The 23,231-nt window shown below is 44.6% G+C and overlaps 1 protein-coding gene across 1 annotated transcript; it reads right to left on the bottom strand.

Annotated features, from left to right (window-relative positions):
• Positions 1 to 20,742: 20,742 nt before the first annotated feature.
• On the bottom strand, positions 20,743 to 21,853 carry LOC121803977. The gene is made up of 3 exons (XM_042203540.1): positions 21,653 to 21,853; positions 20,977 to 21,453; positions 20,743 to 20,889 (listed from the first exon to the last, which is right to left on the bottom strand). Exons 1-3 carry the CDS (start codon positions 21,851 to 21,853, stop codon positions 20,743 to 20,745), a joined length of 825 nt encoding a protein of 274 aa, XP_042059474.1.
• Between the last annotated feature and the right edge of the window lie 1,378 nt (positions 21,854 to 23,231).

Here is a 23,231-nt window from a genome sequence, read left to right as displayed (position 1 = left end):
TTCTAGATAGATATAGATCTATCAATATCTACAAGATATGGATAAACTTAATTAATATTTATCGTAGTCAATCAAGGATTCAACAAGACAGAATAAAATCTATCTAAATCCATATGACAGAAATAAATTTAATTATTCATCCAAATTTATCTAGGATTTCTCTAGATATAATTAAATATATCTAAATCCATAAAATAAGGATAAAATCCAATGTAATTAATTATTTATCTAGTCTAGCTAGGATTTATTCACATAGAATTAAATGTAAATAAATCCATAAGAAAAAATAAAATAAGATTAATTATTATCCTAATTTATCTAGAATTTGTCTAGATAGAATTTAATCTATCCAAATTCATAAAATAAAGATAAATATTCAATTAATCCATGATTTAATCAAAATTAAATTGTAGATAATCCAACTAAGATAGATTCATATTTTATTCAAAATTAATCTTGAATTTATCCAAAATTAGTCCTAGGGTTTAGGATAACCCTAACTAATCTTGGAAAGCGGTTATACGTTGAGCTATGCGAAGCGATGGAACACGAGTCCGGGAACTGCCCACGAAGGTCTCCCACTCGCATCACAGCGGCTGTTGTTCTGCGTCGTGCAAACTGCCCAGCTCGAGAGCTTGGGCTGCCGACACAGCTTGGCCAGCCTGCCGTCGCTGCTCCCACTCAACGCTGCTGCTGCACGGCGACACCACTGCTGCGTCGCTACTGCTCGGACTGCCTGATGAGTTTCTTGGGCGGCTCTTGGCTGGAATGAGGCTTCTTTTCCTGCCCCCAAACTGCCCTAGTCCGTAGCTTTTCCAACTCGTGGGTATGGCCACACATCGCGAGCGTACACATCAATCGAATGGTTCCGAGAAGATAAATTCGAAGTAACCAACTCATGATTGATTGAGACGTAATGGCAATATGTAAAGAAAAACTCATCCAATCCAAGCAATCATTACATTATTTAATCAACGCTCAATAATTACTTTATTCTGAGAATTAGTTTCCACCGAATGATCACTACTCCAGTAAAGGAGAAAATCATACATCGTATTGGCGTCACGAGACCTCACCTTCTTCGTTGCTTCGTGTTATTCGTTCATTCAATTAAAACTAAACACAAAAAACACAGCGAAGAAAACATGCATTCAAGCAAATCACATAACATGAAATTAATCCACATAATCAGAGCTAAAAATTGGCTCTGATACCAATTGCTGGGGTTTGTTGCCCCTTGCACAGCGGAAGTCATGCATTCACAAATAAATCATACATATGGATCTATTTGACCGATTATGGGATTAATTGATTCACATGTTAAACATTGAATTTCATACAAGAACACACAAAAATCATGCTTAAGGAATTAAAATCCTAATTCATGATATTCTACGGTTTAGGATTACCGATCTAATTCTCCAAAGAATCGACGATTGCTTGCGCCTTCTCCACGTGATGATCTTTGTACTTAACCAAGACTCTTCTAATCTGTATCCCGAACTCAGATAATGACCTTTGGGTGGATAAAGCTTGTCAGAATCGAAAAGGACTTGATTAGAATGGAGACAAAATATCAGTTTTGTCAAAAACCGATTTTTTCGTCCACTCCCAGAGGGGAGCACGAAAATTAACTCTTAATTATCATTGAATCTCCTTTCTAATCTCCTTTTATATAGAGTTATGATGGGTCAGATTAGGGATCCATGGAGGTTGGACTTGGGCCAAATCTGTTAGACTTTTACTAATTAAATTGAGCCCCAATTTAATACAAGTCCAATAGAATATTATTATCATCCACTGTAGTATAATAATATTGACTGCCCGTCCAATCCCAAATTACGAGTAATCCGGGCTTTACCTCTTTAATTTATTATTTCCCGTTTTTAAGATATAAACATCCATTAATTAATTTAAGTCTGCTATTTGACTTTAATTAATTACTATCTTTTTCCAAGAGTTGTTTAGTTCAAAATCTTTATTATTATTCTAGAATAAATTCCAACCGGCCGGGTTTCTGAATAATAAAACCTTTTTCGAACACCTCTTGAGGATATTATCGAACTGGACTCACCTAGTGAAGGTAAAAACGTTGATGTTTTACGTATTAAGGAGTAAGCAAGTGTACACAGAGAAAACTAATGCAAGTGCTTGGTCAAGACACCACGCTCCTTAAATCCACTGGATCACCAGGTCCAGGAACCCAAGAGAACACGGAGTATTTTTGTCGTTCGACACACTCGACTCCCCTTCAAAGAAATATTAAATCCCTCAACCCGAATACTATAAATTAGTATAGGGAAGCGGGGTCGATCCCACGAAGATGGATTCGTGAAGAAGTGCTTAGAGACTCTGGAAACAAGCGGTTGCTGCCACGCAAAAGGGTTGAGAATTTTAACTACTTCTAGACCTAGACACGAAATGTAAATGCTAGACCTAGGACACAGAACATGTAATATAATCAGACTTCAATACTGAGAGACACATTTTGCTTCCTGGATGGAGTGGATGACTAACTAATTAAGACTAGACAGGGAGAATAAAACAGCGGGGACCATGACTCCAATTATAGCAAGTACGACTAAAGCTGCAAATAACAAACTCATGCTCCAACTAACAACGACATGCAATTTCCTTACCGATTCAAGCACGCAAATGGAGAAAACAGAGCATATATCTAGATTCGAACAGAATATAAAGATTTGGATGCCGGAAACTTACAATGAACCGGAAATACATCAGATCTACGTAAACTAGGCGAAATGAAATGAAAACACGTAAACTAGGCATGAAATTAAATCAATCTAGCTCAGATTCACGTCGGATGCTTAATCAACTCCGGATCTAAGCGATCCGAACCCAAAAACAGACACAACAGACTCCATAACTCTGGTTTTCACAGATCTGCTTCGATCAACTCCGAATTCAAACAACCACAAACAACTCCACAACTCCAGCGAACTCAACCCTCCGATTTATCCACAAATAGACTCCGATCACCCAGATCCAACTACAAACCTGCATAAATTCAGAAAACAACTGCGAAACGCATCCAACTCGAACAATCCAACTCCAAAATTCCGAAAATCAACGTAACAGAAAATCAAATTTGCATTAAAATTAGAGAATATTTGGCAAAACAAACAAATAGAGATCCGAGCTTCGAACAGCGAAGCTCGGCGAAATCAGGAAAGTATGAAAGCAGAAATTAAATTGTTTCTTCGCCCCACAGAAGGACGGTGTTACAACCCACAATAGCTTCAAAGAAAACTAAACATGAACCTTAGTGCGAACCCTGAATCTCCCCACGAAAAGAACCCAAGTGTGTGAAAAGTGAACTAAGCTACAGGCTGTTAGCCAGGCCTCCAACCGAGAAGGTCCCTCCAGCGTGCATGCTTCTCCCTTTTATAGATGCGGACATAGCCTTCTAGAGTCTTCGTAGAAATCTCTATTCTACTCTTCAACTCCGAGGTTTCCTCCGTCAAGCAATTTTCCGCATAATGTCCACTCATGCGCCTATTTCCTAGGTCCACGCAACTGTCCTCCTCCTTTCCTGGACCTGGCGAAAAATCTTCACACACCTGGCTTAAAACGTGCGTTAGACCCAGAAATTTCACGAATTAAAGCCCTAGACCTATGCATGAAATTAGCCTTATCAAACTGCTCACACTTAAACCATGCTTGTCCTCAAGTATGAAAGACAAGAAAAAGAAATAAGGTGAATTTCAATGTACGGTTCCCAAGAACGACTCTACAAACAAGACACTAACACAAAAACAGACTCCTAAACCTAGACACATACAGACTCAGAAAAGAAAATAACACAAAAAGAACACAAAACACAACAAACAAGCATGCACTAGTTTCAACTTTTAGGCGACTGTCCCCACAAGCTTAAGTTCTCTCTGATCGTCTACAGTCTTCAAATCCTCCATCTTCCTTTGTCGACCTAAGCGGTCCGTCAGTTTGTCAAGATAGCCTATTGATTTCCCAACCATTAGGTTCGCTCGATCATTCATTCCTCACCAGGGATGTTAGGATCAAAACGCTCTTAAGTTAAAGTTACACCACTGATGCGTTGGGTTATGAGAGTTTCTCATTTCTATCATCTCCTCCCCCCTTTTTTTTCATGGGTCAGGTAATTTTTTTTCTTCCTGCCCTTAGGTAATTAATCTTCTTTTTCCTCTTTTTTTCCCCCTGGACTTCGTCCAGCTTATACCTCCATTTTTTTCTTTTTTCCTTTCAATATATATATTTTTTAATTTACTCCTCCTCTGGACTTCGTCCAGCTTATACCTCCTTATCTTGGACTTCGTCCAGCTTATACCTCCATAACCCATTTTTTCTCCTTTATACTCTACTCACTAAGCATTAAATGGTTGCCCATTTTTTACATTTTAGCTCAAAGTGTTTAGGCTTATAACTCACTTTATAGTAGGACTGCACAGCTAGGTTATCTAAGGCATTTTCTATCGTCCTTACTCCATTCAGACCGCTTTTAGTTTGTTAAGGAAAAGGACATCAAAGTTGACGTGTATCCTTTCTTCAATTGCTCTTACTAAGGGAATTTTTGCCTTATTGTATCCACTAGCTCATGCAACACGCAACACACAAACAAAACTGAAAACTCTAAGACTCTTATTCACAGAAAAAGAAAAACAAAGCAAATACTTGCACCTATTCCCTCCCCCTCCGACTTCACTCAAGCTTGTCCCCAAGCTATCCTAGTGAAGGGGGGAAATAGGGAAGTATAAAAGACACAAAACAGACCATAAACAAACAAACAACATGCTAGAAACAAAACAAACGTCTCACACTTAGACCGTACACCGGGCTAAGTGGGAGAAGGCTCAACAAACAAAACCAAACATGCAAAATAAACGCAACCCCTTCTCATATGTGTGGGAAGTGTGGGAAGTTGCAACACATATGTACAAAACAAAGCATGCTGGCACGGATAAACATAACGGAAAACATATAAAAAAAGGATGAAAAGCAAAAGTGACTTGGGTTAGGGGGGTTCAATTCGGGGTCTGGCCCCCTCTGGAGCCAGACTTGGGCGGCACGACCTGTTGGGTCACTTTAGCTTTCTTTCTCGCCGGCGATTCCGGCTTCTCTGTCGTCTCTGCTGTCTGTATGGGTACGGTCTTCTTCAGGGTCACAGATTTGGGGATTGATTTCACAGTCACGGGCTTGCTGGCAGACGTGGCGGTTAGAGGTTTTGTCGGTTGGGCTTTTGAAGAGATAAACTTCTCTGCCCCGGCGATTCCGAAGTGCTCCCAGGTCCAAGAAGCAACTCTGGTGCGTCTGGGAACTTCCTTCTAAACCATTTTGCCATCGTCATCATCAGTGCGACGGCCTCCGTCATCTTCTCAGTATACTTGGCTGATGTAGCCACTAGATCGGAAACACGCCCTTTAAGGGCCACGATCTCTTCCCTAACTTGCCCAACTTCCATTCGTAAGTTGTGTACTTCCGTTCTTACTCCCGTGACCTCCTTCCGTACTCTCTCACTTTCAGCACTGTCCTTTCCTTTGCCCCGTAGGGCCACGATCTCTTCTCTCACCATTTTTATTTCGGATCTCATCCATCCGACTTCTTTCCTTATTTCTTCAACTTCCACGACTGATCTTCTGGCTTCATCCACATCAGTAATTTCCTTCACACCCGCCACCTCTTGCTCCTGTTTGATCTGGGCTTCCGACTTACCAACTTCATAGAAACAGACGTCCTTCCCGTGCGTGATTAGCAACCCCTTGTTGAAAAAGTAATCCATGTTGAAAACCTCTAGGGGTAGACACATCTTCACTTCTCGGCAGGACTTGTGGATCTTCATAATCACATTCCGCTGTAGATACGCCCCAAGAAGATGGTATGTTACTTGGTGGCAGGCTTGAGCTAACCAGTAACCCAAGTGGACACGTACACCCGTGGCCATGCACCAGGTAAAGTATAAGTCGGGAGTCGTCAATGCGTTGTTGGCTGTGCCCATCAGATTGTAGCTAATGAAGGTTTGGGCGAACCTCAGGATCCTGTTCTCGATATGGTGGGCCTTCGAAAAACTAGTTTTAAATTGACCCACCCTCGGGTGAGTCAAGAACTCCCATGCACTCTGCGCTTTGAAACCTGGTGTGAACTTCGGTGGGCCGACCATTCTCTCGTTCCATAATCCTTCGTCATCTTCTGTACGCGTCAGCAGACCCATCCGTAAAGTCCACTCACGGATGCTCATCACACGCTCTTCATTGAAGAACCGGAAGCTAACGGAATCGGCCTCCAAGTCGGTGGTGGATTTAAACCGAAAAGTCGAGAAAAATTCTCATGCCAAGTGTATCGGAACCTCAAGGGTGTTATGCTTTAGCAACCAGTCAAAGCCGATTGCATCTATATACCCCCGAAACTCGTCATTTGATGCGATCTCCTTGAGTTCCGTTGAGTCATACATCTTCCCGGACTTAGCAACCTTTCCCAAACCACTCTTCTCTTTGTGTATGGCGGCGCGTTTTGGGTCCGCGAACTTCCTCATCTCGTTCAGCAGTTCTTTGGTGATCCAGATTTCTTTCGGCTCGAAGTTGAGCTCCTCTTCTTGTTCTTCTTCGGAGTCGCCGGACCCATCAGGGCTTTCGGACTCAGCAGCGTACGGTACCTTAGCAGGTGAAGGGAGAGAGGGTTCAACGGACTTCCCTTTTGCTTTCTTGGTCGAGGAAGGAACAATCTGTTTTCCTTTTCTCTTCCTTTCGACCGCGTGGCGGCGCTCTTCCTCGTCGTTCTCCCCATCGCTAGGTCTAGGAGAGATTACCTGCTCAGGTGTTGCGGTCTCTAGACCCAACGGCCCTTCTTCTGTCTGTGGAACTTGTTCCTTGATTTCATCACGTAAACTCCGACAAGCTTGCCTCCTTGCGTACCTTGCGTCGATCGGTAAATTCGTCCCCTCTGGGACATCCGTCAGATCCACAATCAATTTAACCCTGTCCTCAACAGGGTCTTGTTCAGCATCAGTAACGAGGGCTTCTCCCTCTTCAGACATAAAAGGGTCGTCCCCTTGAGATAAACAGGGGACTCTACCCCAACCAACTCTTGTTCAACGTGGGCTTCAATACCCACAGACTTCTCAGGGGTTCCCCCCTCTCTGACATCTTCCTCAACAATTTGGGCTTCGGTGCCCCCAACCACTTCTGGGGTTTCCCCCGCTATGTTTCTTTCAGAATTTAGGGCTTCGTCGCCCTCTGGAACATCATTACCAACAACAGGGGTTTCCCCCTCTAAGTTTCTTTCAGAATTTAGGGCTTCGTCGCCCTCTGGAACATCATTACCAACAACAGGGGTTTACCCCTCTAAGTTTCTTTCAGAATTTAGGGCTTCGTCGCCCTCTGGAACATCATTACCAACAACAGGGGTTTCCCCTCAACAAACTCCTCCAAAACACCAGGGGTTTCCCCCTCAACAAAATCCACGGCGGAGATAATAGGACCTACCCCTCAGAAACACCAGGGGTTTCTTCCTCAGTGGCAGAATCTAACCTGGGTTCACTCACAGCCAACAACTCCAACCCTGTACGTTTGCAGGCTGTTGCAGGTATGACGCTAGCTACTGTACGCCTCCCCATAAAAATGCCTTTTGAAATCCGAACCGGTGCCAACTCCCTCCAAATTTTGTACCCCGCAACTCTCTGCCCCAGTAGATACTCTCTGCAAAAACTGCACATAAAAAGATATCAAGCTAAAAAATGAAACGCCAGACCCCCCAGGTCTAGGATATGACAATAAAAAAACATTCCTGAGGAGTCTGGTATTTCGAAAATATTTTTGGAAGATTATTTTTCTTTTTTTTTGATTTGTTAGGGTTTTTTTTATTTAAAGAAAGCAATTAAATATTTACAAATTTTGTTTCCAAGTGTTCTCAAGATTCTCTGGGTCAAGGTATATATAAAGAAATCTAAGTCACCTGACCCAGGAATTTTCTAAGAACACTTCCTTCCCAGACCAGTCAGGCGATCTCAAGGAGTGCGCGTAGCGGCACTTCGTCCACTACACACATCTCCGAGTTATCCCTAAATAGCTTCACTTTATGACCATTAACTAGAAAAGGAGTAGAGTTTGAAGCACTTCCCTGGATCTTTGCACGAAGACAGTGTATGGTCCAATCCATTTGGACTTAAGCTTACCAGGCATCAACTTGAGCCGGGATTGGAACAGGAGAACTTTCTGCCCTACTTGCAGTTCCTTGGTCCGGAGATTCTTATCATGCCAAAGCTTGGTCTCTTCCTTGTACCACATCGCTGATTCGTAAGATTCAAGCCTCAATTCTTCCAACTCCTGGAGCTGCAGTTTCCTCTCTCCCGCACAAGCTTGAGGATTCATATTAATCTCCTTGACCGCCCAGTACGCCCTATGCTCAATTCCCACCGGCAAGTGACACATCTTGCCGAATACTAACCTGTAAGGGGACATTCCAATGGGTGTTTTATACGCTTTTCTGTATGCCCACAATGCGTCATCAAGTCTCTTACTCCAGTCCTTCCTTGACGGATTAACCGTCTTCTCCAATATCGACTTTATCTCTCTGTTGGAGATTTCTGCTTGCCCATTTGATTGAGGATGATACGGTGTGGAAAGACGGTGGTGAACTCCGTACTTTCTCATTAGAGCTTCAATAGTCCGGTTACGGAAATGCATCCCATTGTCAGATATTATAGCTCTGGGCACTCCGTACCTGTTAAAGATGTTAGTTCTAAGAAATTTCGCTACCTCTTTAGCTTCACCAGAAGTGGTCGCCTTGGCCTTTATCCATTTCGAAACATAATCAACCGCCACAAGTATATATGTGTTCCCGTATGAAGATGGAAATGGACCCATGAAGACCATTCCCCATACGTCAAAGATTTTGCAAACGATCACAGGGACTTGTGGCATTTCATCTCTCCTGGAGATTCCACCAGTCTGCTGACACCTCTCACAATTCTGGCAAAATTCGAATGAATCCTTGTGCAACGTAGGCCAGTAAAAACCACTATCTAACACCTTCCTTGCAGTCTTCCTAGGTCCAAAGTGACCTCCACAAGCTAGGGCGTGGCAATGGTTCAGCACATCCCTTTGTTCCCATTCTGGTATACATCTTCTAATCACCTGGTCAGCTCCCATTTTCCACAAATACGGGTCGTCCCAGAAATAATACTTGGCTTCGCTTTTAAGCTTCATTCTCTGGGCCCGGGAGATTTCCTGCGAACTGGGCACCTCTCCAGTGACCAAGTAGTTTGCCAGGTCTGCGAACCATGACTCATCGTTTAGATGACATTTACCCTTTTCAAAATCTCCTGGACCTGTTAATGCCTTAGTCTCTTCCCAATTGATAGGTCTAGGAAATTCCCCTAAATAATACAAATGTTCCTCGGGGAATGCATCCGGTATTGCTTCCTCGGTCTCCCCTTGAAAAATACGACTCAGATGGTCAGCCACCTTGTTCTCAGTTCCTTTTTTATCCTTAACCTCCCAATCAAATTCTTGTAAAAGTAGCACCCAACGGATTAATCTCGGTTTAGACTCCTTCTTCGCCAGCAGGTACTTAATAGCTGCGTGGTCTGTGAAACGATCACCTTCGACCCCAGCAAGTATGGTCGAAACTTCTCAAATGAGTATACAACAGCCAGCATCTCTTTTTCAGTGGTGTCGTAGTTCTTCTGGGCTTGATGTAGCATTTTTGAAGCATAGAAAATCACGTAGCTTTTTCCATCAACTCTTTGACCCAGCACCGCCCCAACTGCATAATCGCTGGCGTCGCACATGATTTCAAAGGGTAGATTCCAGTCAGGTGCTCTGATAATGGGAGCGGATACTAATCTGTCCTTCAACAGCTAAAAAGCTTTTTTACACTCCTCATCGAAAACAAACGCCACATCGTTATGCAATAAGTGAGTGAGTGGGTGAGCAATTCTTGCGAAATCCTTTATAAACCTCCTATAAAATCCTGCGTGCCCTAGGAATCCTCTCACTTCTTTTTGATTCGTCAGGTAAGGCAGTTTTGAGATAATATCGATTTTTGCTTGATCTACCTGTATGCCTCTTTCTGATACCACATGCCCTAGGACAATTCCCCCAGGGACCATAAAGTGGCATTTCTCGAAATTCAAAACCAAATGCTTCTCCTGGCATCTTCTCAGCACTAAGTCCAAGCTCGCCAAACATGAGTCAAATGAATTCCCGTACACAGTGAAATCATCCATAAAAATCTCGATGCAATCCTCCAGAAGATCCGAGAAGATACTCATCATACACCGCTGAAAAGTGCCTGGCGCATTGCACAGACCAAACGGCATCCTTCTGTAAGCATACGTTCCAAAGGGACACGTGAAAGTTGTCTTATCCTGGTCTTCGGGATCCACATAGATTTGAAAATACCCACTATATCCGTCCAGGAAACAGAAATATTGCTTTCCCGCCAATCTTTCCAACATCTGGTCAATGAAAGGTAACGGGAAGTGATCCTTCCTAGTAGCCTCGTTCAGCTTCCGGTAGTCAATATACATCCTCCACCCAGTAACAAGTCGAGTGGGGACCAACTCATTTCTATCGTTCTTGACCACCTGTATTCCTGACTTCTTCGGTACCATATGTACTGGACTAACCATTCATTGTCTGGTATGGAAGATATGATTCCTAGGGATAGCAACTTCAATACTTCCTTCAGCACTTCTTCCCTCATGTTCGGATTCAATTTGCGTTGCGGGTCCCTACAGGCTTTTGCTCCTTCTTCTAGGCGAATGTGATGCATGCACGTATCTGGACTGATTCCAACTAAGTCAAAGAGTGTCCACCCAATAGCCTTCTTGTTCCTCCGAATTACCTTCAGCAATTCCTCTTCTTGTACCTCGGTCAAGCTGCTGTTAATAATCACTGGAAAATTTTCATTCCCCTCCAGATACGGATACTTGAGCCCAGGTGGAATCGTCTTCAATTCTTTCTTGGGAACATCTTTTTCCTGGGGCAAGGGATTTTTCTCTGTCGACTCAATTGCTATTCCCTTCTTAGACTCAGTAGAACTGTCCATGCTCGCCACATAAGATGTCTTCCTTGATCGAGCTAGCTCCGAGTTCGTATAGAATTCCAGAATCGCTTCCGCTAGCTCGTCGTCAGCTAACTCACTCGTGTTCATTTCTTGACACCAACTAGCTACTTCTCTATCAATGGCATGACTCATCTCAAAATTCTCGATCTGTTCCTGCATTAACTCTGTCTTAAGATATTCCTGGACCAAGGGGTTAATAACATCTACAGCATGCAAATTTTCAACGTCAAGAGGTTTTTTCATTGCCTCACCTATGCTGAATGTATATTTCTCCCCATTATAATCAAGGCAAATGGTACCATCAAAAACATCAATGATAGTCTTAGCGGTACGCAGGAAGGGTCTCCCTAGTAGTACCCCGCCAGACTGTGCAGACTCATTATCACTCATTCTAATTACATGGAAATCAGCTGGGTACAAGAAGTCATGTACCTTTACTATTACATTCTCAAGCACTCCTTCAGGATAAATGCATGATCTGTCTGCCAATTGGATCACAACTTTGGTGTCCACCATGCCTACACCTACTAACTTCTTGTATGACAGTGGTAACACATTTATGGATGCACCTAAATCACACATAGCATGCTCGATTTTTACATCACCAATAGAGATGGGTAAGGTAAACATACCTGGATCATTGCATTTCGAAGCATCCTCCGCTTTTAAATCACTGCAGAGACGTTCTCGCCTATCAAAATTTTCCCCCTGGGTCTAGCATTCCCAGCTATAAATTCCTTGATGAACTTGCTAAACACCGGCAATTTCAAAGCCTGTAAGAATGGTAGATTAATCTCCAATTTCCCAAAAATATTCATGAAATCCACCGGCTCTTCCTTCTTCATCTTGGCCTCCCCCCGGCTTGGGAAAGGCTTCAGTCGCTTCCCTGCTCTGATAGAGCTTTCAGCTGAGAATTCTCCAATTTCTTCCCCTACTGCCTTACTTCTCAATGCTGGCTCTGGATCGAGGAAGAATGGCTCAGTTGACCCAGGCAAAGGTTTCTCCAAATCTCCTGTCTTAAGGTCATCCTTGACTAAGGAATTTTCTCCCTCCAAGTTCCTAGACCTAGGAATTGTATCCTCTTCCTTTTTGCCTTCCTTGGGGTCTGTCGCTTCCTTCATTCTTACCAATGGCCCATCATACCCCCTCCCGGATCTCAAAGTAATCTGACTTATATTCGCTCTATCCGGTGGCCTTACCGAGGCGGGAATCTTTCCTTCATTCCCCCTCATATCACTCAAAGAAGTGGCTATCTGGGATAATTGCTTGGCCAGCATATCCATTGCTTCCTTCTGCTCCTGTTGAGCGTCTCGAAGCTTATGCACGATGTCATTGTTCGATTGCAGGTTGTTTTGCATATGTTGTTGAGAACTGACGAGATCGTGCACCATATCATCGATACTCTTTGGTGGCTTTGGTGGCTGGCTGGGCCCTGGCCCTATACTCAGAGTCGGTCCACTCATTTGACCCTGACGAGCGTTTCCTTGACCTCCTGAAGAGTTGTTGTATTGATTTCCTTGACCCTGGTAATTGTTTTGAAAATTCCTTTGGTGCGGTGGTACATAAGAGTTCTCTTGATTGTTCTGATTTTTGTTTCCCCAGTTCGAGTGGTCTCCTTGGTTCCAATTGATCCAGCTGCCCTGCCCCTCGTGATTCCTTCCTGACCAGTTACCTTGTCTCTCGGGCTGAGGTGCAAACTGCTGACTTTGTTGTGGTGCTGGCTGATTCTGCTCATTGTCAGTCCATCTGAAATTTGGATGGTTTCTCCAGGGCGCATCTCTCTGTCTCCCTGGATTCCAGCTCCCATCGGGATTCCAACTTCCCATTGCATTGACCTGGGCCTGATAATCTCCTTCCTGGGTCCCGTAATATAGCTGAATTTGATTATCTCCTTGACCAGGAGATTTATCCTTCCCTTGTGAAGCTTGTGGAATTGTCTTCAATCGCGTTCAAAAGAGCCATCTCGAGCCTGTCAATCCTCGCTTCTACTTTATCATCTTCTTGTTCTCTTATGGCATGCACCGATCCTCTTCTCACTGCATTCCTAGGGTTATCGTACGCCTTCTTAGCGTTGATCAACTTCCCCAGGATTTCTCTTGCTTCACTTCCCCTTTTTCTTGTGAAATTCCCCCCACTCGAGGAATTCATTAAGTCCTTTGACTCAGGAGTTGCCCCTTCGTAAAACAGAGAGTAGGTTTCTGCCTCTATCATTCGGTGGTTCGGGCACGCATCCAACAACCACTTGAATCTCGACCAATACTGACTCAGAAATTCATCGTAATCCTGCTTACACTCTAGTATTTCTTTTTTCAGTGCATTCGTCTTGTTAGATGGGAAGAAATAATCTAAGAATTCCAACTTGAAGTCCCTCCATGTGTGGATAGAATCCGGGGGCAACCTCAATAACCACGTATTAGCTTCCCCTTTCAAGGTAAACGGAATTGCCCGTAGGCGATAATTCTCCTCTGTTGTTTCATTCGGCCTCTTCTGAATTCCACACAACTTACTGAATTCATTTAAGAACTCATACGGACACTCATTTCTACGCCCAGAGAACGTTGGCAAGATGCCGAGTACGTTTGTCTTGATCTCAATAGTCATCTGGCGCTGGTTCATTACTATGGCTTGGGCTGGTTCTCCATCTAAATGGGCAGTGAGCGAGCCGATCTCTGGATCTAGATATACTACGTGCGCCATGACTACTTCATCCGCTTCCCCTGTTTCTGACTCTGTTTCTGATTCGGATGGTGACTCTGGATCTTCGCGTCCTGACGACGTCCAAGATTCGTCGCTAGTAAATTCACTCGGAAACGGATCTCCCGTGGTAAACCCTGATCTGGTGGTCACAGTAGAGACTGTATCCTTAACCCACCAATTTAACTGGTCGTGCTTCCACCCGGATGAGTTGCTCCAGTAGGTAGATCTTGAGCCTCTGCTCATAAACTACAAATAAAAGAGAAAGAAAATAAATCAAAACTATTTACACCACAGACTCTGAACACTTAACACAAAGCACGCCATCCATCCCCGGCAACGGCTCCATTTGAAGGTAAAAACGTTGATGTTTTACGTATTAAGGAGTAAGCAAGTGTGCACAGAGAAAACTAATGCAAGTGCTTGGTCAAGACACCACGCTCCTTAAATCCACTGGATCACCAGGTCCAGGAACTCAAGAGAACACGGAGTATTTTTGTCGTTCGACACACTCGACTCCCCTTCAAAGAAATATTAAATCCCTCAACCCGAATACTATAAATTAGTATAGGGAAGTGGGGTCGATCCCACGAAGATGGATTCGTGAAGAAGTGCTTAGAGACTCTGGAAACAAGCGGTTGCTGCCACGCAAAAGGGTTGAGAATTTTAACTACTTCTAGACCTAGACACGAAATGTAAATGCTAGACCTAGGACACAGAACATGTAATATAATCAGACTTCAATACTGAGAGACACATTTTGCTTCCTGGATAGAGTGGATGACTAACTAATTAAGACTAGACAGGGAGAATAAAACAACGGGGACCATGACTCCAATTATAGCAAGTACGGCTAAAGCTGCAAATAACAAACTCATGCTCCAACTAACAACGACATGCAATTTCCTTACCGATTCAAGCACGCAAATGGAGAAAACAGAGCATATATCTAGATTCGAACAGAATATAAAGATTTGGATGCCAGAAACTTACAATGAACCGGAAATACATCAGATCTACGTAAACTAGGCGAAATGAAATGAAAACACGTAAACTAGGCATGAAATTAAATCAATCTAGCTCAGATTCACGTCGGATGCTTAATCAACTCCGGATCTAAGCGATCCGAACCCAAAAACAGACACAACAGACTCCATAACTCCGGTTTTCACAAATCTGCTTCGATCAACTCTGAATTCAAACAACCACAAACAACTCCACAACTCCAGGGAACTCAACCCTCCGATTTATCCACAAACAGACTCCGATCACCCAGATCCAACTACAAACCTGCATAAATTCAGAAAACAACTGCGAAACACATCCAACTCGAACAATCCAACTCCAAAATTCCGAAAAACAACGTAACAGAAAATCAAATTTGCATTAAAATTAGAGAATATTCGGCAAAACAAACAAATAGAGATCCGAGCTTCGAACAGCGAAGCTCGGTGAAATCAGGAAAGTATGAAAGCAAAAATTAAATTGTTTCTTCGCCCCACAGAAGGACGGTGTTACAACCCACAATAGCTTCAAAGAAAACTAAACATGAACCCCGGTGCGAACCCTGAATCTCCCCACGAAAAGAACCCAAGTGTGTGAAAAGTGAACTAAGCTGCAGGCTGTTAGCGAGGCCTCCAACCGAGAAGGTCCCTCCAGCGTGTATGCTTCTCCCTTTTATAGATGCGGACATAACCTTCTAGAGTCTTCGTAGAAATCTCTATTCTACCCTTCAACTCCGAGGTTTTCTCCGTCAAGCAATTTTCCGCATAATGTCCACTCATGCGCCTATTTCCTAGGTCCACGCAACTGTCCTCCTCCTATCCTGGACCTGGCGAAAAATCTTCACACACCTGGCTTAAAACGTGCGTTAGACCCAGAAATTTCACGAATTAAAGCCCTAGACCTATGCATGAAATTAGCCTTATCACCCAACACACGATTCATTGCAATAACAATACTAGCACCTCTAGACATTGATCACCACTACCCAAGATACTAGGATTCTTGGATTGCGAAAAATCTGCACCATTTGATAAATCAAAGTAGTGCATAATCAATATCGTTTGTTCAATGTTATGTCAACAATGATTAAGAAATAACAATCACCGAGACCTCATCTTTCAGTAAATAGCAAGAAAGACTTATCTCAACTGTTAGATCCTTCAGTGCTATACCACACCAGTGTCGTTTATTTCCTAAGGTAAGGAAACATGCCGACTGACACTGCAACCTTCACGATAGGTAGCCAAAGCCTATCTAGGTTGTGAAATTCTATTTCTCTTCTACAAAGGACCGACTGCGTCACCTTCTGTGAACGTCGTTCATGACCAGTCTACTATGTAGAAGAATTAGACTTATTTGCTTCTTATACATTTAAATGTTTGAGATACATCTTATAAATGCACAAGCAAACATCAATGCAATAAAATTAATTCTTCTCGCCTTGAGTTAAAAGTGGATTGTAGAGTTTATTGTATACAAGCAATTCTATCCGTGCAACTTGCTCGAAATATGCTTTTCAGTATACCAATCCTAACAGCTACACCAGCCATCCCTGGAGAAGATTGAGATGAAAGAGAGGTTTGCCGCCTACATTGCCGGCATCGGATTTGAATGGTTGCTAGAACTCGATGAGACCCCCGTGCCAGAGGACCTGTCTAAAGAGTTTTTTACATCCTTCTGATTCACCGGAAGCTCAGACCTAAACGACAGATGTGTCTCCTTTAGGGTCTTTGGCCAGGACCAACTGATGAGCCTCAATGAATTCTCCATCCGGATGGGCCTCTACACAGAAAGTCAGGTGGCTAATTGAGTTTGGGTTGGGCGTGATATCGGTTTCCCTCAGAGGAAACCCGAGTTCGATCAGCAGGCCGTCTGGAAGGTCATATGCAATGGGCGTGCCCCTATCTTTACAGCTTCTGAATCCAGAGGTCATCACATTGCTGATCATGCCCTCCGCCTAGCCCAGATCTACCTAGCCTGTAATCTCCTCAGACAAGCCAATACGCTGTCAATCATTACCATGTCCGAACTCTACTTTATGTGGAGTATGAGAGAGCAGAGGAAGGTCCATCTGGGATTCTGGTTGGCCTACTCTATAAATCAAATTGCTACCCGCGTTGCCCGCCATCTTAACTTCTGTCACCACCTCGGAGCCTATTTGAGGAGAAACTGGATTCTTTGGTGTGCCGGACGTCCCATCCTTGGCCCCAGTCCTGAAATGTTTGACCTTGATTTCTTTGTTAGAACTCAGGTACTGGAGAAGACGCAAGTAGGGGGTTTTCAATTTTATACAGTTGGTCGGCGGGAGCAACAGAGGAGCCAACCCAGAAGGAGAACAAGGACGGAGGAGACCTCAAGTTTTTTATCGAACACCTTCACGGTGGAGGGTTGGGTAGGTCCCTCATCCCCTATATATCATCAAAACGAAGAGTTTGAAAAACAACCATCCCAAAAGTGGACGATCAAGCGAAAACAACAAACTAACACCCATAACACAAGGACAAGCTACAAACAGACCATCAACACTAAACTAGAAAAACCCTTTGCTCCAGCTGCATCACTCCAATCACCAAACCAGTAGGGACCTTCCTGCGCATCAGTCCCCCGACTAGCGCATCACCTCCTTCCTGCACATCCCCACCTCTATCCCGAGAGGCACCGAGACCCTCATGTACCTCAATTTTGAGCCAGCCTGTATGAATATATCTGCAAAGGACAATCAATGAGCTGTCAATATGCAGCATAAAAAACCCCTGCTGATGCAGTCCGTCAAGTGACATCCTCTGAGCCATCCTTGAGCTTCCTATGCAACCTCTCCTTAGAACTGGAAGTTTAGCAGGCCTAGTTGGTCCATTCTACACAAAGCCTTAACCCGAGGAGGAGCCGAGCCTCTGGTATAGTACGATGTCGTCCCTGCCTGTGTTCCCATATCAGCGATAAAGTCTGCAGCCTTATTCCCCTCTCTGATGATGTGCAAAATTTTCCACTCATATCCTTCCAATTCCCTCCTAACTCGAGACAGGTCAATGCAGACCTCAGCCGACCCCGAATGCTTGGAGGACGGCCAACGAACTACAGACTCCGCGTCTAATTCAATCTAGATTCTGCTATCGTGTTGCTTCGCGTGAGTCACGCCTATCATCAAGGCCGAGACTTCTGCCTCCAGGCCCGAGCCAGCCGCAAACCCTGTAGAAAAGGCCGCAATGATGTCTCCTTCACTATCCCCAATCACACCTCCACCACCTACAAAAAGAGAAGCCTGCCTAAAAGCCCCATCCACATTGAGTTTAACCCACAAGGGGTCCGACGGCTTCCACTGGACCCTGCCCACCTTCCTCCTACGCACCCCCGGAGGCATACACTCTCTCCACTGGTCAGGCCCTAACAACTTGGCTAAGACCAAGTGCCTCAACTTCAAATTAACCCTCTTGATTATATTCTCCACCTCAAACACCTTGTCTCTATGGACATTTTCATTTCTTTCAGACCAAATAAACTAGAGAATCAAACACGGGATAATTACAGACAGATGCTGGCTCGAACTAACGCCAAGATGCCTTTGCCACCACCTAAATCTTAGCTCTAAGTTTTTACCATCCTCCCCAAATGCCGGCACCCGAGTGAACCATCTTGCAAAGTGACGCCAAACTCTCTTGGCCGCCTCTCCATTAACAAACAGATGAAGCCTCGACTCAACTTGAGGCTTCGCAAAGCACCTACACTTTGAAGCTAAAGAAATCCCCCTCCAAAGGAACATAGAAATTGACGGACCAATGCATTTCCCCCAGATCAGTTCATAGATCACACGTTTTTCACCTCTGTTACGCACAAGATTCCATGGAGACGCTATAGTAAAATCCCCATTTCCAGTTAGCTTCCATCTTCCTTTGTCTCTGCCCCCTCTATCAAAAGGGACTTGTAGAATCTTCTCAACGATCTCCTCCGACAAACCCGTCCTTTCCGCCAGTAACCACAACTCTCTCTCATTCCATTGCTCACCCAACCACAATTCATTGATCTTTAACGTCGGGCTGGCTGAGCCTGGATTGCATAGATCCACAAGGGGTGTATTCAGCACCCACGAATCATGCCAAAAGTTGATATCCCCATTCCCAAGTACCCATCTAACCTGTTCCCGGCAAAGGTTTTCCACCATAAACATCCGTCTCCACATTGGGCTGAACCGGTTTGATCGATAGGCAATCAAAGGGAAGGAAATTGAACAATATTTCTGGTACATATAGCGAGCCCAAAGGGACCCCTGCTCGCGGAATCTCCACCACAACTTAATGCTAAACGCCTCTATCACATCCGCCAAGCCTCGAATTCCCACACCACCCTCCTCTATCGGCTGACACACCGTTGCCATTTAACCCAATGCGTTTTCCTTGACGTGTTGCAAGATCCCCACAAAAACTGAGCCATCACTTGCTCAATCATCCTTAATGCTCCCTTGGTAGGATCTAGTACCTGAAAAATATGAATAGGTAAGGCCCTAAGGACACTTTTAATCAAAGTAAGCAGCCCACCAAAGGAGAGGTTTCTAAGGCCCCAACTATGGATCCTTGCTGAAATCTTATCCCACAGGAACATGAAAAGACTCGTCTTCTTATGACCTCGAAATATAGGCACTCCAAGGTGATGAAATGGGAGGTTCCCTTGCTTGAATCCACTAGCTTCTTCAACATCTCTCGCCCACGACTGATATTTATTGTCAAGGTAGAAGCAACTCTTCCCCACATTAACCTTCTGACCTGAGACCCTCATGTAACATTGGAGGCATTCCACCAGCTCTAACACTGTCGAACTCTGAGCCTTTGAGAAGATAATGATATCATCCGTGTATGCCAAATGAGACACCCCCATGGTGTACCTTGCCGTCCTGTACATCATCTCCTTACGCCCGAGGATGAGGCGGTCAAGGAGCCTCGATAGATAATCTGCAGCCAGAATAAAAAGAGATGGAGAGATAGGATCTCCTTGTCTGAGGCCCCGATATGACTTGAAGAAGCCGGCTACACTCCCATTAATTAGAATTGAGAACCAGCATGGGCAGATGCAGTTTTCGATTAGGCCAACCCACTTATCTGAAAATCCCATCTTCTTTAAAACCTTAAGCAAAAATGGCCACTAAACTCTATCATGTGCTTTTTCCATGTCCAATTTAAGGACCATATTTGGTGACGTCACTACCTTCCAAAGTTCATGAAAAAGCTCTTTCGCTAGGAGCACGTTGTCACTTATCAGCCGGCCCCTAATAAAACCACTCTGATTTGGAGCCGTAAGCATTGGCAAGAGAGGCGCCATCCGAGAGGTGAGGAGCTTGGAAATTATTTTATTTATAACGTTGCACAGGCTGATTGGCCTAAATTCAGCCCATTTTGTGGGATTCTTCTTTTTCGGTATGAGCACAATAAGGGTAGCAGCAATGCCTCTCGGAATCTGAGATCCTGCAAAGAAATCCCACACCGCATCAACCACGTCTACCTTGATAATCTCCCAGCAAGCTTGAAAGAATAAGGCAGAGTAACCATCCGGGCCTGCAGTACTTTCAGCATTAATGCTAAACACCACCTGCTTTATCTCTTCCTCTGAAGGTATTCTCTCCAACATCTCCATGTCTACATGGGCAGGTAGGAATTCTAGGATATCCAGATCCAGTTCCTCAAGACACCCGACATCGTCAGATAGCAGATTTTTGAAGAAAGTTTCAGCCGAGTGTCTAATATCCATATCTTCCGTGAGAATCTGATAACCTTCTTTAATCATAGGGATCCTTGATTTAATTCTCTTTTGCTTCACCCACCCATGATAGAACTTTGTATTCCTCTCTCCTTCCGCCACCCATTTAATTGCAGCTTTCTGACGCCAATAGTCCTCTTCCATTTTAAGACTCAAAATGAAGGTAGTCGTCGCTCTATTCATTTCTGATCTCAAAACAGGTGACGGGTTCTGTTCAAAATTCTCCACAGCCTCCTTAGCCTATGCTTCAACCTTCTTTAACCCTTCAAAAATATTGTCGAAGACTACCCGATTACAGATTCTCAGGCTAGTCTTTAGCCGACTCAGCTTAATCTGCACATTGATCATTCCCCTTATACCTGTATCATCCTTCCAGCATCTCTCAACCTAGTTCAGAAAAAGATGGTGCCTTACCCACATATTTTGGAACCGAAAAGACGGTTTAGGGCATGGCCCCAAGACTTGGCACCTTACCAGCAAAGGGAAATGATCGGACAGTAATCTGGGCAGATTCATTACACTGGTGGATTCGAACAAGTTCGCCCAGCCCTCACCGAGAAAGACTCTATCCAATCTCTCAAAAGTATCCCCTCGTGCCCACGTAAACTTAGGACCATCAGCCCCTATATCCAGAAGCTGGCAGTCACTAATAACCTCGGCAAAATCCAGCATCTCTCTAGTCTTCTTTCGCACACTCCCCCCTTGCCTTTCATCCTTGGAGACAAAAGTATTAAAGTCGCCTCCAACCAACCAAGGCAACCCATCCAGCTTCACAGCAAGGTCCCGAAGTTTATCCCACATTTCCAGCCTTCCTTCCCTATAACATTTGCCATATGCCACCGAGACAAAGAACGGGACCGGCAAAGTAGGCGTCACATATCGGGCATGTAATACCTGCTCGGAATCATCCCACTTATCCACCTCAATGCCAATCTCTGCAAATATCCATATCTAACCATTTCTGTTAACTCCCTTGAACTGCAAACCAAAAACCCTACTAAAGAAATCGGGCTTGGGTTTCACTAAAGGTTCAATAATTGCCAAAACCAAAATCTTATTGTTCCTCACCAATCTTTTAATTATGCTCTGGGTATTCACATTGGCTACCCCCCGAGCATTCCAAATCATGATGTTAAGAGACATATCAAACAGTGACAAATGAGGCCCCCATATCAAGCCTCCCCTTCTTCACTAAACCCTCTTCTACTATCCTCACCATGTCCCTAACTGCCCTTCTCTTATCAGTGCAATGGCCATATTGCGACAAGGCACCTTGCTCTGTTTCCTCATCTGGATCCCAATCATTTTCATCTTCATAAGCATCAGGATCAAAATCCCCGTTTGGAAGCATCTTCGAAAACCGAGGCCAGGATCCAAGGGAGTTCCCCAGAGAATTTGTGGAGAACGGGCTCAACACTAAGAACCTGTTGGCCGAGGCTCGCAAAGGTGACACCCCACCTCCCTCCTCCCCTGAAGCATACCCCGAGCCCCCTGGCCTCCTACCCCTGGCGACTCCCCCTTCCCGCCTCGAGCCCCTTTCCCCTGTTTACCTCGCCTCTTCCCGGGGAGTAAAAATTCTCCTCCCTCATCCAGCACCTGACCCCCATCCAGCTCCATCAACTCCCCCATCACTGCACCAGCCCCCAGCCCCTGCACTGCATCAGATCCCAGCCCCATCCTTATACGAGACCCTAACTCCAACTCTGCACCAGACCCCAGCCCCTTCTCTGCGCCACTACCACCCTGCACCTCCCCTGTACCAAAATTCCCCAGCCCCTGCACATTGCCCGGGTCACTCACCAACTTTCCCCCCTTGACCCCTGCCTCCCGCACCACGTCTCTTCTATCTTGAAAATTAAAGTTTCTCGTCGTCGGCTTCTCCCTCTGACTGTTCACATAACATACCTCACTGGAATGTCCCACATGTTTACAATCATGGCAAAAGAGAGGGATGCGGTCCCACTTTACTATCTGCCTGACTTCCTTTCCCTGTAAACTCAAGACTATCTCCTGGGCTGGTGTCTGAGATATGTCTATCTCAATGCACGTACGAGCAAAGGACAGCCTAGTGCGGGAGATTGTCGCATGGTCAACCTGCAAAGGGACTCCGAGAAGTCCTCCAATCGCAAATAACGCTGATTTTTCAAACAAGTGAATTGGCAAACCTATCAGATTACACCAGACAGCCGCAATTGGTGATTCAAAGAAAGGGTCAAAGTCATAGGGTGACGATCAACAAACTATACTGGCATTCCATTAGGCCCTCCCAACAACTTAGCATAATCGTCTAACAAATTAAACCGAATCAACACATGTTTTGCGTTTATGTATTTCCATGAGAACTCACCCTTAAACATCATTCCCATAAAAGCTTTCTGCAGATGCAGTGAAGATGGTATGGAGTGGGAGAACTTACCCACTATTGCATAGCCCAGTTTCTCTGCGAGGTAAGAAGTTTCCGCACTCGAGAAGTGGATTGAAGGAAGCCCCGAGCATTCACCCTGTATTCCCATCTTCTTGATTTTTTCCGGCTCAAAACTGACCGGCTGGTTTCCCCAAGCACTTGCTCCCTCTTCCAGTGACGATTTATAAGTTTTTCCCCCCTGCCATTTGCTATTATCCACCCTTGGGTTCGACCCCCCCAAAGGACCCTCTCTGTTCTTGTTCGGCCTACCATTAAGGGATTCCTCCGCCCTTGGCACCTCCTTTCCCCCTGCTCCCCTCATGGG

Source organism: Salvia splendens, chromosome 5 (genome assembly GCF_004379255.2).
Source record: "Salvia splendens isolate huo1 chromosome 5, SspV2, whole genome shotgun sequence".
In the NCBI taxonomy this organism is placed as follows: domain Eukaryota; kingdom Viridiplantae; phylum Streptophyta; class Magnoliopsida; order Lamiales; family Lamiaceae; genus Salvia; species Salvia splendens.
Note: the sequence above shows the minus strand (reverse complement) of the source record. Positions and strands in the feature narration are given on the sequence as shown.